We start from the raw sequence: 12,184 nt of genomic DNA on the forward strand, positions 1-12,184 counted from the left end.
TTGGTCCAGTCTGCCCTTACTCTACTCTCACTGGTCTAAAAAGGAAAGACATTTTAAAAATTTCTATAAAACATACTTAATATTGCTACAGAAGAGATAATAGTCTTGAGAACACACGTGGGATTTTAATTCACTTGAAGCCATATTATATCCAAGTGCTTACATATTAATATTACAAATTCGAGTTAATAAAAATCTGAAGATGGAACACATTTGTAGTAATTCACTATCAAGTGAATCATAACCTAAACTATACAATTCAATATGCATTACTATAATAAATACTTTCACATATGTAATATAAAGGTACGAGAAATTCACAACTTCAAAAACATGAAAAGAAGTTGGATAATTACCATTACAATTTCAAGAGCAGGCAGAATCCCCAATTTTGCCAAAGTTTTGAAAAATGCATCCCTGTTTTGAGGTTGTAATGTCTGAGAAAATGCACAAAATTCCTTGAAAAAATTAACCTGCAATGTTAGAAAGTATAGTGAGAAGTTGACACACATAACAGCAAACTTGGGCTCACTTTAATGTGATATACCATAGCATGATATGCCCTTCTGAAGGACCTTGCCTCTTCAGGGTATCTTGGCCCCTCAAAACCTGTAAAGAACATCTTAAAAACTAGCATCCCACTAAAACTAAGCTTCGCATTATTTCCACAAAATGAACGATGAACTCTCCCAAGGCATACAGTGTACATGTTGTATGTGGAGTCTCAGAGAGTGAATATACATATAGTATTTTCAATTCATGATTCAGTTGTAAAAATGTCATGTAAGGTATGTATTTTGAATTAGAACATGTATTTTTGTAGAAACATGCTATATAAAATAAATGGTAGCTGGGTTCTCAGACAGCTCTCAAAAGTACAATTTCATTTATAAGAACTGGAAAGGACATTAAAAGATTCCCGAGTTTAAAGGCCTAATTTTATAAATGAGAAAACTGAGTAGGCTATTACCTACACCAAGATGACTTGGCTAATTTAAACCTGTAATCTCTCATTACTTTTTAAAACCCAAGTACCTGATTATAATGTTTAAAGAAAATGACAAACTGCTGGTAAGTAGCAATCATTATTCTCTTCCTCCAAAGCATGGTTCGTATCTCAGAAAATACATACATTCAAAAGAAAAAAACATTTCCAAGAACCAAATTACTTATCATTCATGTATTCAAGAAGTACTGTCCTTACCTTTTGTTTTGTTTTTTGAAAAGAGCCATTCTATAATGTATCTACAACCATAAAAATGTATGAGTTTGTAGTTGTGTCCTAACATAAACCCCATATCTTATTTGGGGATTTTTAAGCACATGAATTCCCTCACTGGAGGGAAAAAACACACGTCAAAATACTTTAAGAAACTGGCAAATATACAAAACAATAAGTTTGAGAAACTTTGAGAGTAATCATTTTATAGAATAAATGTGTACTTTTCATCTTAATTATATAAAAAATTCTCTCTTAACAAATTCAATATTAAAAGTTGTATTAGCCAAGAGTAAGTGCACTTCAAAGGTTTGAATTTAGGGGCGCCAGGGTGGCTCAGTTGGTTTAAGTGTCCAACTTTGGCTCAGGTCATGATCTAATCGTTCACAAGTTGGAGCCCTGCATCAAGCTCTGTGTTGATAGCACAGTGCCTGCTTAGGATTCTTACTCTCTCCCTCTCTGCCCCTCCCCCACTCACACTTTCTCTCTCAAAATAAATAAACTTAAAAAAAAATAAAGGTTTGAATTTCAAGAATAAATAACTTACCAATTCACGCCGTTTATCATCATCTGTAGCCTCATCCGTTAATTGTGCAAAAACTTCCGACAGAAACTTCTCATCTTCCTACACGAGAAGAAATAATTACTATGAAATAGTCTAACAAAAGTATAAAGTTATATTCACTTACATGATTTACACAAATTATAATAAAAGTAGCTGAAAACCTAATAGTTTCATCATAAACCTTAAAATTCCAGGGCATATTCATGTTATAGTTTTCAACCCTGATTATACCTATTATTAGTTATACATACACTAATACCTCATTTAACCAGAAACCTCAGCTATGAAGAATCATTTGGAGACCAAAAATAACCAGTTGTTCTAGGTAATGCATGAAAACTCACTTATTTTAGGTTAGTTTAGTTTTTTAAAATATTTATTTATCTTTGAGAGACTGAGCACGAACGGGGGAGGGATAGAGAAAGAGGGGGATAGAACCCCATGTGGAGCTCAAACTCATGAACCATTAGATCATGATGTGAGGGAAAGTTGGATACTTAACCGACTGAGCTACCCAGGTGCCCCCAAACTCATGCATTTTAACTGAGAGACACTGTAGCTCCTTCTCAGGGTCTATTTATTTATTCTTAATTTAAATGTAATTCAAACAAGTTTGAAGAGTTCATTGTCGGTCCACTGAAGATTAGAAAAATGAATTACAAATACGGCACAGGGACAACAGTAAAGGAGACAGAATTCTGGCAGCAGTAAGACTGGACTGCAAAACCTTTTAAAACACAAGAACTCATGAAATATAATTTAGGGTTATTTGGGGTACAGGCTTATATTTTCTTGTGGTCCCCAAGGACACAGTGAAATGATAAAGCACTACAATAATTGCTTTTCACACTGATGACTCTGAGGTATTAAAAGGCAGATATATGTTAATTTCTCTAAGCACTGTTTACAAGGACAAACAAAAATACAGTATAGTACATACTGTATAATCTTATTTTGAATATAAATTTGTGTCTAAAGTCTAAAAGGGAGAAACATTAAAATGTTAATTGTGATTATCTTTTGGTGATGGATTATGAGCAATTTTTTTGCTTATCTTTATTTTCTAGTTTTCCACAATAAGAGTGCACTATTAAATTACTAAAGAAAAAAATGACATGAATATTGAAATCCACTTTGTGGAGATCCATCAAGATCTGCTAAAAAATATTGTGCTTTTAAATTTCACTTATTTTTAAAATTCACTTTTATGAAATACAGTTTGTATTAACTTTAATTAAAGTAGCATGTTCTTAGAATTTCTGACTTAGTGGTTGACAAAAAAATCAAATTATAACATGTTAAGGATGTACCTTAAATACCTGCCTTTTTGCTTGGATCATCTGTGAAGCAGTTTCAATCTCTTAAATAAGTTTAAAAAAAATAAGATAAAGCATATATAAAAAAATGAATGAAGACTACTAGATACAATCACAGAAGATGTAACATACTCTCCCACTAACCATCCATCAGTGTTACTTAAAGAATACTGAGAGACAAACCCATTCATTAGTCTGACTCAGAATGGTGTTTGTTTTGTTCTCTATTTTACTGACTTCTAGACCTTATATACTATGGCCTGACTCATCTATTTCTGAGAGAATTCAACTGCATATGCAATCTTATACTTATCCCTCAAATCACTTTTTCTAAATACTTTTTATCTCAATATTTTAGGTTTTGGTGAATGAATACACATTTACCTCCACTTAAACCTTTTATAATTTTTTTTTCTTCTTGAATCTTTCTCAGATTAAATCCTCCTTTCTTCTCTAAGGATCTTTAACTTTTTAAAGAATATTTTCATAGGAAAATAGTTCCACTTCTTTGATAAATGCAATTTCTTACATGATTCATTATTTGTGTGCTGAAAGCTAGAACTGCATAATGTATTAGGGAGGGAATTTCAAGTATTACCGTCTGCTAGGAGAATGTTTTCTAATTCCTGGTATATATATTTTTTCTGATTTCTAATCTTATTCTTGTAATACTCTACAAAAGCACTCTGTTCAGTGCACTAGTAAAAAAGCAATTAATTGACAGCTTAAAGTGCTTCATAACTATAACTGTAATGTCTCCCCCTAAATACCTGGTTCTCCAATTAAACTAGTCTCTTTAGATCACTTCAGTTCTTCTTTTTCATAAAGGCCTTTGTTTAAAAAAAATTTTTTTTTAAGTTTATTTTTAGAGAGAGAGCAAGCAGGATAGGGGCAGAAAGAGAGGGAGAGAGAGAATCCCAAGCAGGCTCTGCACTGTGTGGAGCCCAAAGCAGGGCTCAAACCCACGAACCATGAGATCATGATCTGAGCAGAAACCAAGAGTCTGAAGTTTAACCGAATGATCTACCCAGGCACCCCTAAAAGCCTTTGTAACTATTTTCAGTCAAATTGTGTGTGGCTGTCTTTTTGAATTACACAACAAAACCTTATGGGGAAAAAGGGGGCCTTTTTTAAAAAAGTGAATCAAACTTTTCTTTGAATTAAACAGGCACGCGCTCAAAACTCCCAAATCCCGGGGGCACCTGGCTGGCTCAGCTGGTAGAGTATGCAACTCTTAATCCTGGGGTCGTGAGTTTGAGCCCACATTGGGTGTAGAGTTTACTTTAAAAAACAAAAAACCCGGGGCGCCTGGGTGGCTTGGTCGGTTAAGCATCCGACTTCAGTTCAGGTCATGATCTCACGGTCCGTGAGTTCGAGCCCCGTGTCGGGCTCTGTGCTGACAGCTCAGAGCCTGGAGCTTGTTTCAGATTCTGTGTCTCCCTCTCTCTCTGCCCCTCCCCTGTTCATACTCTGTCTCTCTCTGTCTCAAAAATAAATAAAACGTTAAAAAACAAAAAACCCAAACCCAGAACCCATCCACCATTACTAGACTCATGTAAAGACAGAAAGTTGGAATTAGATCAGACTTTAAGAGATTACAGAGATTGCCTAGTCCAATTTTAAATTTCAAAAGACTGATGCCCAAAGAGTGGACATTATCCAAAGGGCTAGTGACAGAGATGGATTTAGAATCCAGGTCACGGGGGTGCCCAGATGGCTCAGTCGGTTAAGCGGCCGACTTAGGCTCAGGTCATGATCTCACAGCCTGTGAGTTTGAGCCCAGTGTCGGGCTCTGTGCTGACAGCTCAGAGCCTGGAGCCTGCTTCGGATTCTGTGTCCCCTGCTCTCTGCCCCTTGTCCACTAGTGCTGTTTCTCAAAAATAAATAAACATTTTAAAAAAATTATTAGAATCCACGTCACCTGCACGATCTGGTTTTTGTTACTCTCACCATGTAAAATAGACTACAGGACAGATTTCTAACTAGTTGAAAGTAATGAAACAAACCAAAGTAAAACACACACACAAACTAGACTACGCCAAATCTAGTAAGATAAAATGTAATATGTTAAATTCTTACATGAATCCAAAAACTTCTGAAACAAAATGAAGAACCGAATTATTGTAAATTTTTCCTTAAAGGCATGAAGAGATTTTACCATAGCTCCTTAGTAAGTGGGATGAAAGTTTAGAAATTTCTTTTTTAGTAAGCTGAAATCCACAAAATATGTTAAACAAGAAATAAAACCACTGATTTTACTGGGTTTGTGTTCAGCTCAACTCTTATTTATGGAATAGTGGAGATAACATGTAATGTATTAAAATGTTAACATTTGAGATACCTATCCTCAATCATTTCTAGTGAAGGAAGTTAAAACTTCTTGTTTTGAAAAGGACTTTAATCTGTAGCTGTGTGAAAATAACCTCAATTTATTGGTTTTAGGGATTTAATTCATAAAAAACATTTTTAAGTATAAATTTCAATTCTGGGCACACGGGAATTTGATATGCAATTAGCTAGAAAATTCAGGTTAACTAAACTCTTATGCCCTAATCAAGCTTTAGAGAATCTCAACATGTATTAAAGTACATACCAGGAGCCAGTGACCACAGTAAGTGCTTTCATGTAATTTCTCAGTTAATTACCCTAATTTAGGCTAGGAGTTATGTTATGTACCTTTACACTAACTCATTTTGGTCCAGATAGATACAATCTTTACATTTGCACTTGCTTATGTAACTCATACAACAGTAGGCCAATACTCATTTAAGAAGCTATAGATACGTATCCTAGTGAGCTAGAAGGGTATCTGGAAACATCTAATACTTAGCCAAAAAATTTCTACATGGAAACCTCAGAGGTGGGCTTTAGGAAATGAGCCTTTAGAGGTCACTCACCATAATCGTAATTCTTTTCTTTTCACATACTGTTGAGAACAGAAAACAGAATTCAGCATCACTGCTGAAATGGAGAGATAACTAAGTGCTAAACCTTAGATATGCAACAGGTAGTTCACAGTATCTCTACTTCATAAATGTATCTCACGGACCAGAAATGAGTAAGACTTTCTTTTCTTAAAGCTATGTTTGATTTATATAATTATAGCCTTTACAAATAGATCTATGAGAAAATATATAAACTGACATAAAGAGTTCAAATACTTACAGATTAGTTTGCATAATTTTTAAGTATATAAAGCATTTATGATTTATTATTATGGATTTGGAACCCCTTCTGATGTCAAAGCAGTCATTTGAAAGCTTCTGCACTTAAGCTTCTGTCACTGGGTTCTTTTCTTTACATCAGCTATATTGACTGTAGGTCTATTTCCAAACTCCTGAGACTGTAACTGTTTTTCTGTCAGCAAGTGAAATGGCACCCTGAACAAACGGTTTTAAAAAGCAGGTCTCATGTATAACAAATGGAACCCCATGCATAAGTCTATTTTCCCTTATACTTATTATTGTGGAATAAGGAAAACTGCTAGGTGAAAGCATGATCTAAAGAAGTAAACCCTATACAAAAAGTAAAGTAACAACAGAAAGATGAATGATGACTGTTAACATCATAAAACGGAATCTCACAACTAAGAGCTAAGTACTAAGTCAGAAACTCTCAACTGTTTGGATCTCTTAAACTCTTAAACCTTATGGAGTACCCCAGAGAGTTTTATTATGTGGATTATGTTTGGCAATACTGACAACAAAAACAGAGACATTTAAAAACATTTACTAATTTGTTTTAAAAATAAGATATAAGTTTATGTAAATATATTTATGAAAAATTTTATAAATTTAGAAAAAAGAGTGGCTCTGTTTTACATTTTTGCAAATCTCTGTAATGTTTGGCTTAATAGAAGAAAACTACATTCTCACATCTTCTTTGACATTCAATCTGTTGCAATACAATATTTTGAAGTACAAGAAGAAAATACAACCTCACACTGACAAGAAGTTGGAAAAGGAAAAACCCCACAGAACTCTGAAAGGGCTTTAGGAGCCCCTAGAACACACTTGAGAACCACTACTACACTATGTATATAGAAGCTGCTCAAGAAACTTATTCAGTGATATGGACATAACAAAGACAGTTATGCAGGAAACTGTGGGTATAGTATACTACCACAAGTAAAGGAAAATCTTCAAATTCCTCCTTATTACACTGTTAGCATATAAAGGATTAACATGCTAAACATGGTATAAACTATTTTACAACTCAAGGAGACAGATTAAAACCAACCTCACACAGCAAATAATCTAGTTATCATTTCCTGAAAATTAACAAATGTTAATTTAGATGTGCTGACTACACATTTGAATTATTGGGAAAACTTTAAGCACACACATTCATATGTACTATCCCCCCAATAATAACTAGATCTCACAAAATGGACTAAAAATAATCTTAGAAACAGTTGCTTTGGTTTGGGATGATAAAAAAGTTCCGGAAATGGACAATGGTGATGGTTGCATAACACTAAGAAGGTACTTAATGCTATGAACTGTATACATAAAAAAAGGTTAAAATGATGAATATTTTGTCATATATATTTTATAATTTTCTAAATGCATGCAAAAATGAAGTTAAAAAAATTTACATGATAGGACACTTAAAAATTTAAAAGGTCACATTATGAAAGGATTCTTTCCTTTGGGGCACCTAGGTGGCTCAGCTGATTAAGCATCCAACTCTTGATTTTGGCTCAGGTTGTGATCACATGGTTTGTGAGACTGAGCCCCACGACAGGCTCTGTGATGACAGTGCAGAGCCTGCTTGGGATATTCTCTCTCTGCCCCTCCCTCCACTAGTAAATGCACTCCCTCTCAAAATAAAAAATACTTTAAAAAAAAAAAGAGATAAAGCTCTATTTTCTATGCTCAATAGTACATTTAAAGTAAACAAAAGAAAACTTTCAAAAAGTAATGAACACCAGCTTTAACTATTAAGGAGAATACCTAAAATAATATAAGAACACTTTAGTTTACTTACCTGCAACATGCTGACTATCTCAACTTTGTTGAAGAAAATAAAAGATGTAAGAGTAGAAAGAAAATTCTCTTCAAAAACGGATGGTGTAGGCAAAATGATGTCCTGAATGTACTGTACCCTGTAAGTCTGATGTATTTTTTGCCTTAATTCAGAGTCTGTTATTGGTATAACTTCCTTAAACTTTGCAGTTTTGGTCAAGAATTCTCTATGCCTTTTTGGCTGAGCCAAAGCAGGGTCATATTCAAGGCATCCCACGACATCCATGATACACTCATCAGAAAACATTACTTCAAACAATGTTGCCTTATTTAGGAATAAGATTCCTCTAATAATTTCATACAAATGATGTAAGCCTTCAGTGTTTTCTAGGTTCTCACAAGCTTGGAACAGCTGCAGTAGTTTTTTAATATAGCCTTCGTTTTCCAAGGCCAGAGCCAGCTTTTCCCTACGGATAGGTGAGGAGAGAACTGAGGTAACTAAGTCAGCAATCTCTTCAAGTTTATTGAGTTCACATGTGGGCAGGTCAATCAGATGACTGGTTTCAGGCATTTCTTCAAATCGTTCTTCTTCTGATTCATCAATGAGGTCCTGTGTGACTTCCACTGATGGATCCTTACCTTGAACCTAAAAACATCCAAGTACAGCTGGTTACCTTAAAATACAAAAGAATTCAAAATTTTGGAAATCAAATCACTGACCACTGGATTTAAGTAAAAAATACCTTGCAAAGAAACATTATTAGCCACATAATCACTATTAATTAAAAATGAAGTCCACGGGACGTGGGTGGCTCAATCGGTTAAGTGTCCAACTTCGGCTCAGGTCATGATCTCATGGTCCATAAGTTTGAGTCCGCATAGAGTTCTAGCAGACAGCTGAGCCTGGAGCCTGCTTTGGATTCTGGTCTCCCTCTCTGCCCCTTCCCTGCTTGCCCACTCTCTCTCTCTCTCTTTCAAAAATAAACATTATAAAAAAAAAAAAAAAAGAAAGAAAGTGAAGTCTAGAGGGGGAAAACACACCCAGTTTAGAGTCAATTATTGGAAGAGTCTCAATTTCACCTCTAAATTTCCCAACTTATAACTTGAGGTTAATTAACTCTGACCCCTGACAATATATTTATTTCAGCTAATATTACACTGATTTATTTGAGGTTATGTAATAACCATGTGCAGTTTAATAACTTCCCTACATCTACTAATTTTGAATTCTGCTGAAGGTTAACTCTTCTGTGGGGCCCCCAAATTAGGGATGGCTCTTAATGCACCATCCATTGGCCTGACAAAACACTATTAAGTTTAAACCAAACTAAAACCCAACTTCTTGGATATTCAAGAGTGAGAAGATTTCCTCAAATTAATTTTGAAATTCACTTTTGAAAAAATACTTGCTTTTTGCTAAGAGCCTGAAATTGTTTTAAAAAACAAAGAATACTGGGGCACTTGAGTGGCTCAGTCGGTTAAGCGTCCTACTTCAGCTCAGGTCATGATCTCACAGCTTGTGGGTTCGAGCCCCGCAACCGGCTCTGTGCTGACAGATCAGAGCCTGGAGATTGCTTTGGATTCTGTGTCTCCCTCTCTCTCTGCTCCTTCCCTGCTTGCACTCTGTCTCTCTCAAAATTAAATAAACATAAAAAAAAATTAAAAATTTTTAAAAATTAAAAACAAAGATTTTTTTTTTTAAATTGGCATTTATTTAACATCTGTGATAAAAGCCTCCAAGTTCTAGTATCTAGAAAACACAATGAATAAACAACTGTTTTATGATTCAGGTTGATAGCTCAAGAAAAGCATGGCAAACTTGGGACAAGTTTCCTATAATGACACCTTAAAAAAAAATTTTTTTTTTAATGTTTTATTTTTGAGAGAGAGAGAGACAGAATGCAAGCAGGGGAGTGGCAAAGAGTGAGGGAGACACAGAATCCAAAGCAGGCTCCAGGCTCTGAGCTGTCAGCACAGAGCCTGATGCAGGGCTCAAACTCCTGAACTGCAAGATCATGACCTGAGCTGAAGTTAGATACTCAACCTACTGAGACACCTAGGTGCCCCTATAATGATTTCTATAATGACTCTATTTAACATAAAAACTTTACTCTTCATAAATTTTTTCCTAATTCTTAACACAAGAGTGCAATTATCCTCTTTTCACCTCAAAACATCCAAATATCCTGAGATGAAAAAGCTCCACAAATTTCCAAATCTACCAAAGCAACATATGAAAAAAGATCTAAGGACTTATTAGAGAAAGTAGATATACTGATGCATATAAGAGACTTTTTCTCCTAGAGCATGAGCGTACTTCTTTTATTTCTGAGTTCTCAACAGAGGAGCTGGGCTTAGGGAGACTGACACGTAAATGTAGGAGAAAGTTTAAGTAACAAGGTCATAAGAGCAGTTCAGATAAAATGCCATGGAAATTCAGAGGAAGGGAAATTCCTTCCCACTCCTGGGAGTAAAGGGGGTGGTGAAGAGAGAATATAAGAAGAAATCATAAAAGCAGTGGCATTTGGACCTTCAAAGATGGGTAAGATTCAGATGGGGATAAAGGTATCCAAAGTACAAAGGGAATAGAGTCGGAGAGAGAGAAATGTGTGGTATGCATATGGCCAACAGCAAAACTGGAAATGAAGACTAAAGCCAGATTATGGAAAGTCAAGGGAAGTGAATGTGCAGTACTGTCCTTTAGAAAGTAAGGCATCAGTTGTATGGAATAAATTTGAGAATAAAGACAAATTAGGGTGTTATTCTGAAGTCTACATGAAGAACTGAATTTAGATAGTGATGTTGAGACAGATGAGGGACAGGTGTAAGAGAGAGGAAGAACCACAAATAACTCTATAGTTTTAAATCTGTCATTAAGAAGATTATGGCTCCTTTAACAAAAACTGGGAGCATGGAGAGGAATGGTTAATAAAAGGTCAGTTTTGTTAAGTTTGAGGTGTTTGAATACCCAGCTGGCAACTAAATCTGTGGGCCTACTACTCAGGAAAAATAGGACAGAAAACAGAAATTTGGTATTAGGGTAACTAAGGGTAACCATAGAAACAGAAGTAGAGCATGAGGTAGGGAAGGAAGAAGAATCAGATGTTACAAGGAAAGAATAAGAAGAAATCAGAGGAAGGGTGGCTGGCTGGCTCAGTCAGTGGAGTGTGCAACTCTTGATCTCAGGGTTGGGAGTTTGAGCCCCAAGTTGGGTGTAGAGATTACTTAAAAATAAAATCGTAGGAACAATAACAAAACAAAAACAAAAACAAAAACAAAAACAAAAAGAGGAAATAGGAGGATTCAACTTACACTGCAAATGAATAGTTTGCATATGTTTAAGAACAAAAGCAAAGCTACAGAAGCATTCACTAGGCTATAGTGTGTTTCTACATTATCTAGTATTATCCTTACAAGCTTCCTGGACTCTCTCCTAAATTTAACTCTCACTGACAGATTATATCAGACAGATCGGTCAATCCCACATACATCAAAGTATCTGTCTGGATATCAAGAGTGTTGCTCACTAAGCATTTCTGGTTTTCTCCTTTTTGTGGCACATGAGTTCTTTGCTTCCATGAAGTTGTATGTAGCTGTGTGATTTATTTTGGCCAATGAAATGTGAGCAAAGTGTCATGTGTAACTTCTGGGTAGACCTTCTAAAAGCCATTGTTCTGATTTGCTACCTGTCATTCTCACATTGCAATTAGCTTGAAAGTATCAAAATCAATTCTCTATCAGCCTGGGTCTCTGAGTGGCTCTGATAAGCACAGCCCCCTCTTATCCAACTCTAACCCTCATTCATCAAATAGCAGTAAGGAAAAACAAACTACTGTTGTGATAAGCCACTATTTTAGGATTTTGTTACTATAACACAATCTGGGGTTGCTCAGCTTGGTTGGGTGTCTGACTTCTGGTTTTGGCTCAGGTCATGAGCTCACAGTTCGTGAGATCAAGCCCTACATCGGGCTCTGTGCTGAGCATGGAGCCTGCTTGAAATTCTCTCTTTCCCTCTCTCTCTGGTCCTCCTTTGCTCTTGCTCCTCATTCTGAGTAAATATTAAAACAAAAAACGAAAAAAAAAGGAAAGAAAAGCTTTAAAAGAAAAACAAAACCCA

At 35.5% G+C, this 12,184-nt stretch overlaps 1 protein-coding gene across 3 annotated transcripts in view; it reads right to left on the reverse strand.

The window, feature by feature from the left end:
- PPP4R3B (protein phosphatase 4 regulatory subunit 3B) overlaps positions 1–12,184 on the reverse strand; it is a 65,018-nt gene that overhangs the window by 36,041 nt on the left and 16,793 nt on the right. For all 3 annotated transcript variants that reach the window (XM_049651494.1, XM_049651495.1, XM_049651493.1), the window contains exons 4-6: positions 8,090–8,713; positions 1,767–1,844; positions 357–473 (exon numbers count right to left, since the gene is read on the reverse strand). In XM_049651494.1, the coding sequence (XP_049507451.1) occupies positions 357–473; positions 1,767–1,844; positions 8,090–8,713 (819 nt within the window). The remainder of the gene's footprint in view (positions 1–356; positions 474–1,766; positions 1,845–8,089; positions 8,714–12,184) is intronic.

This window comes from Panthera uncia (genome assembly GCF_023721935.1).
Source record: "Panthera uncia isolate 11264 chromosome A3 unlocalized genomic scaffold, Puncia_PCG_1.0 HiC_scaffold_11, whole genome shotgun sequence".
In the NCBI taxonomy this organism is placed as follows: domain Eukaryota; kingdom Metazoa; phylum Chordata; class Mammalia; order Carnivora; family Felidae; genus Panthera; species Panthera uncia.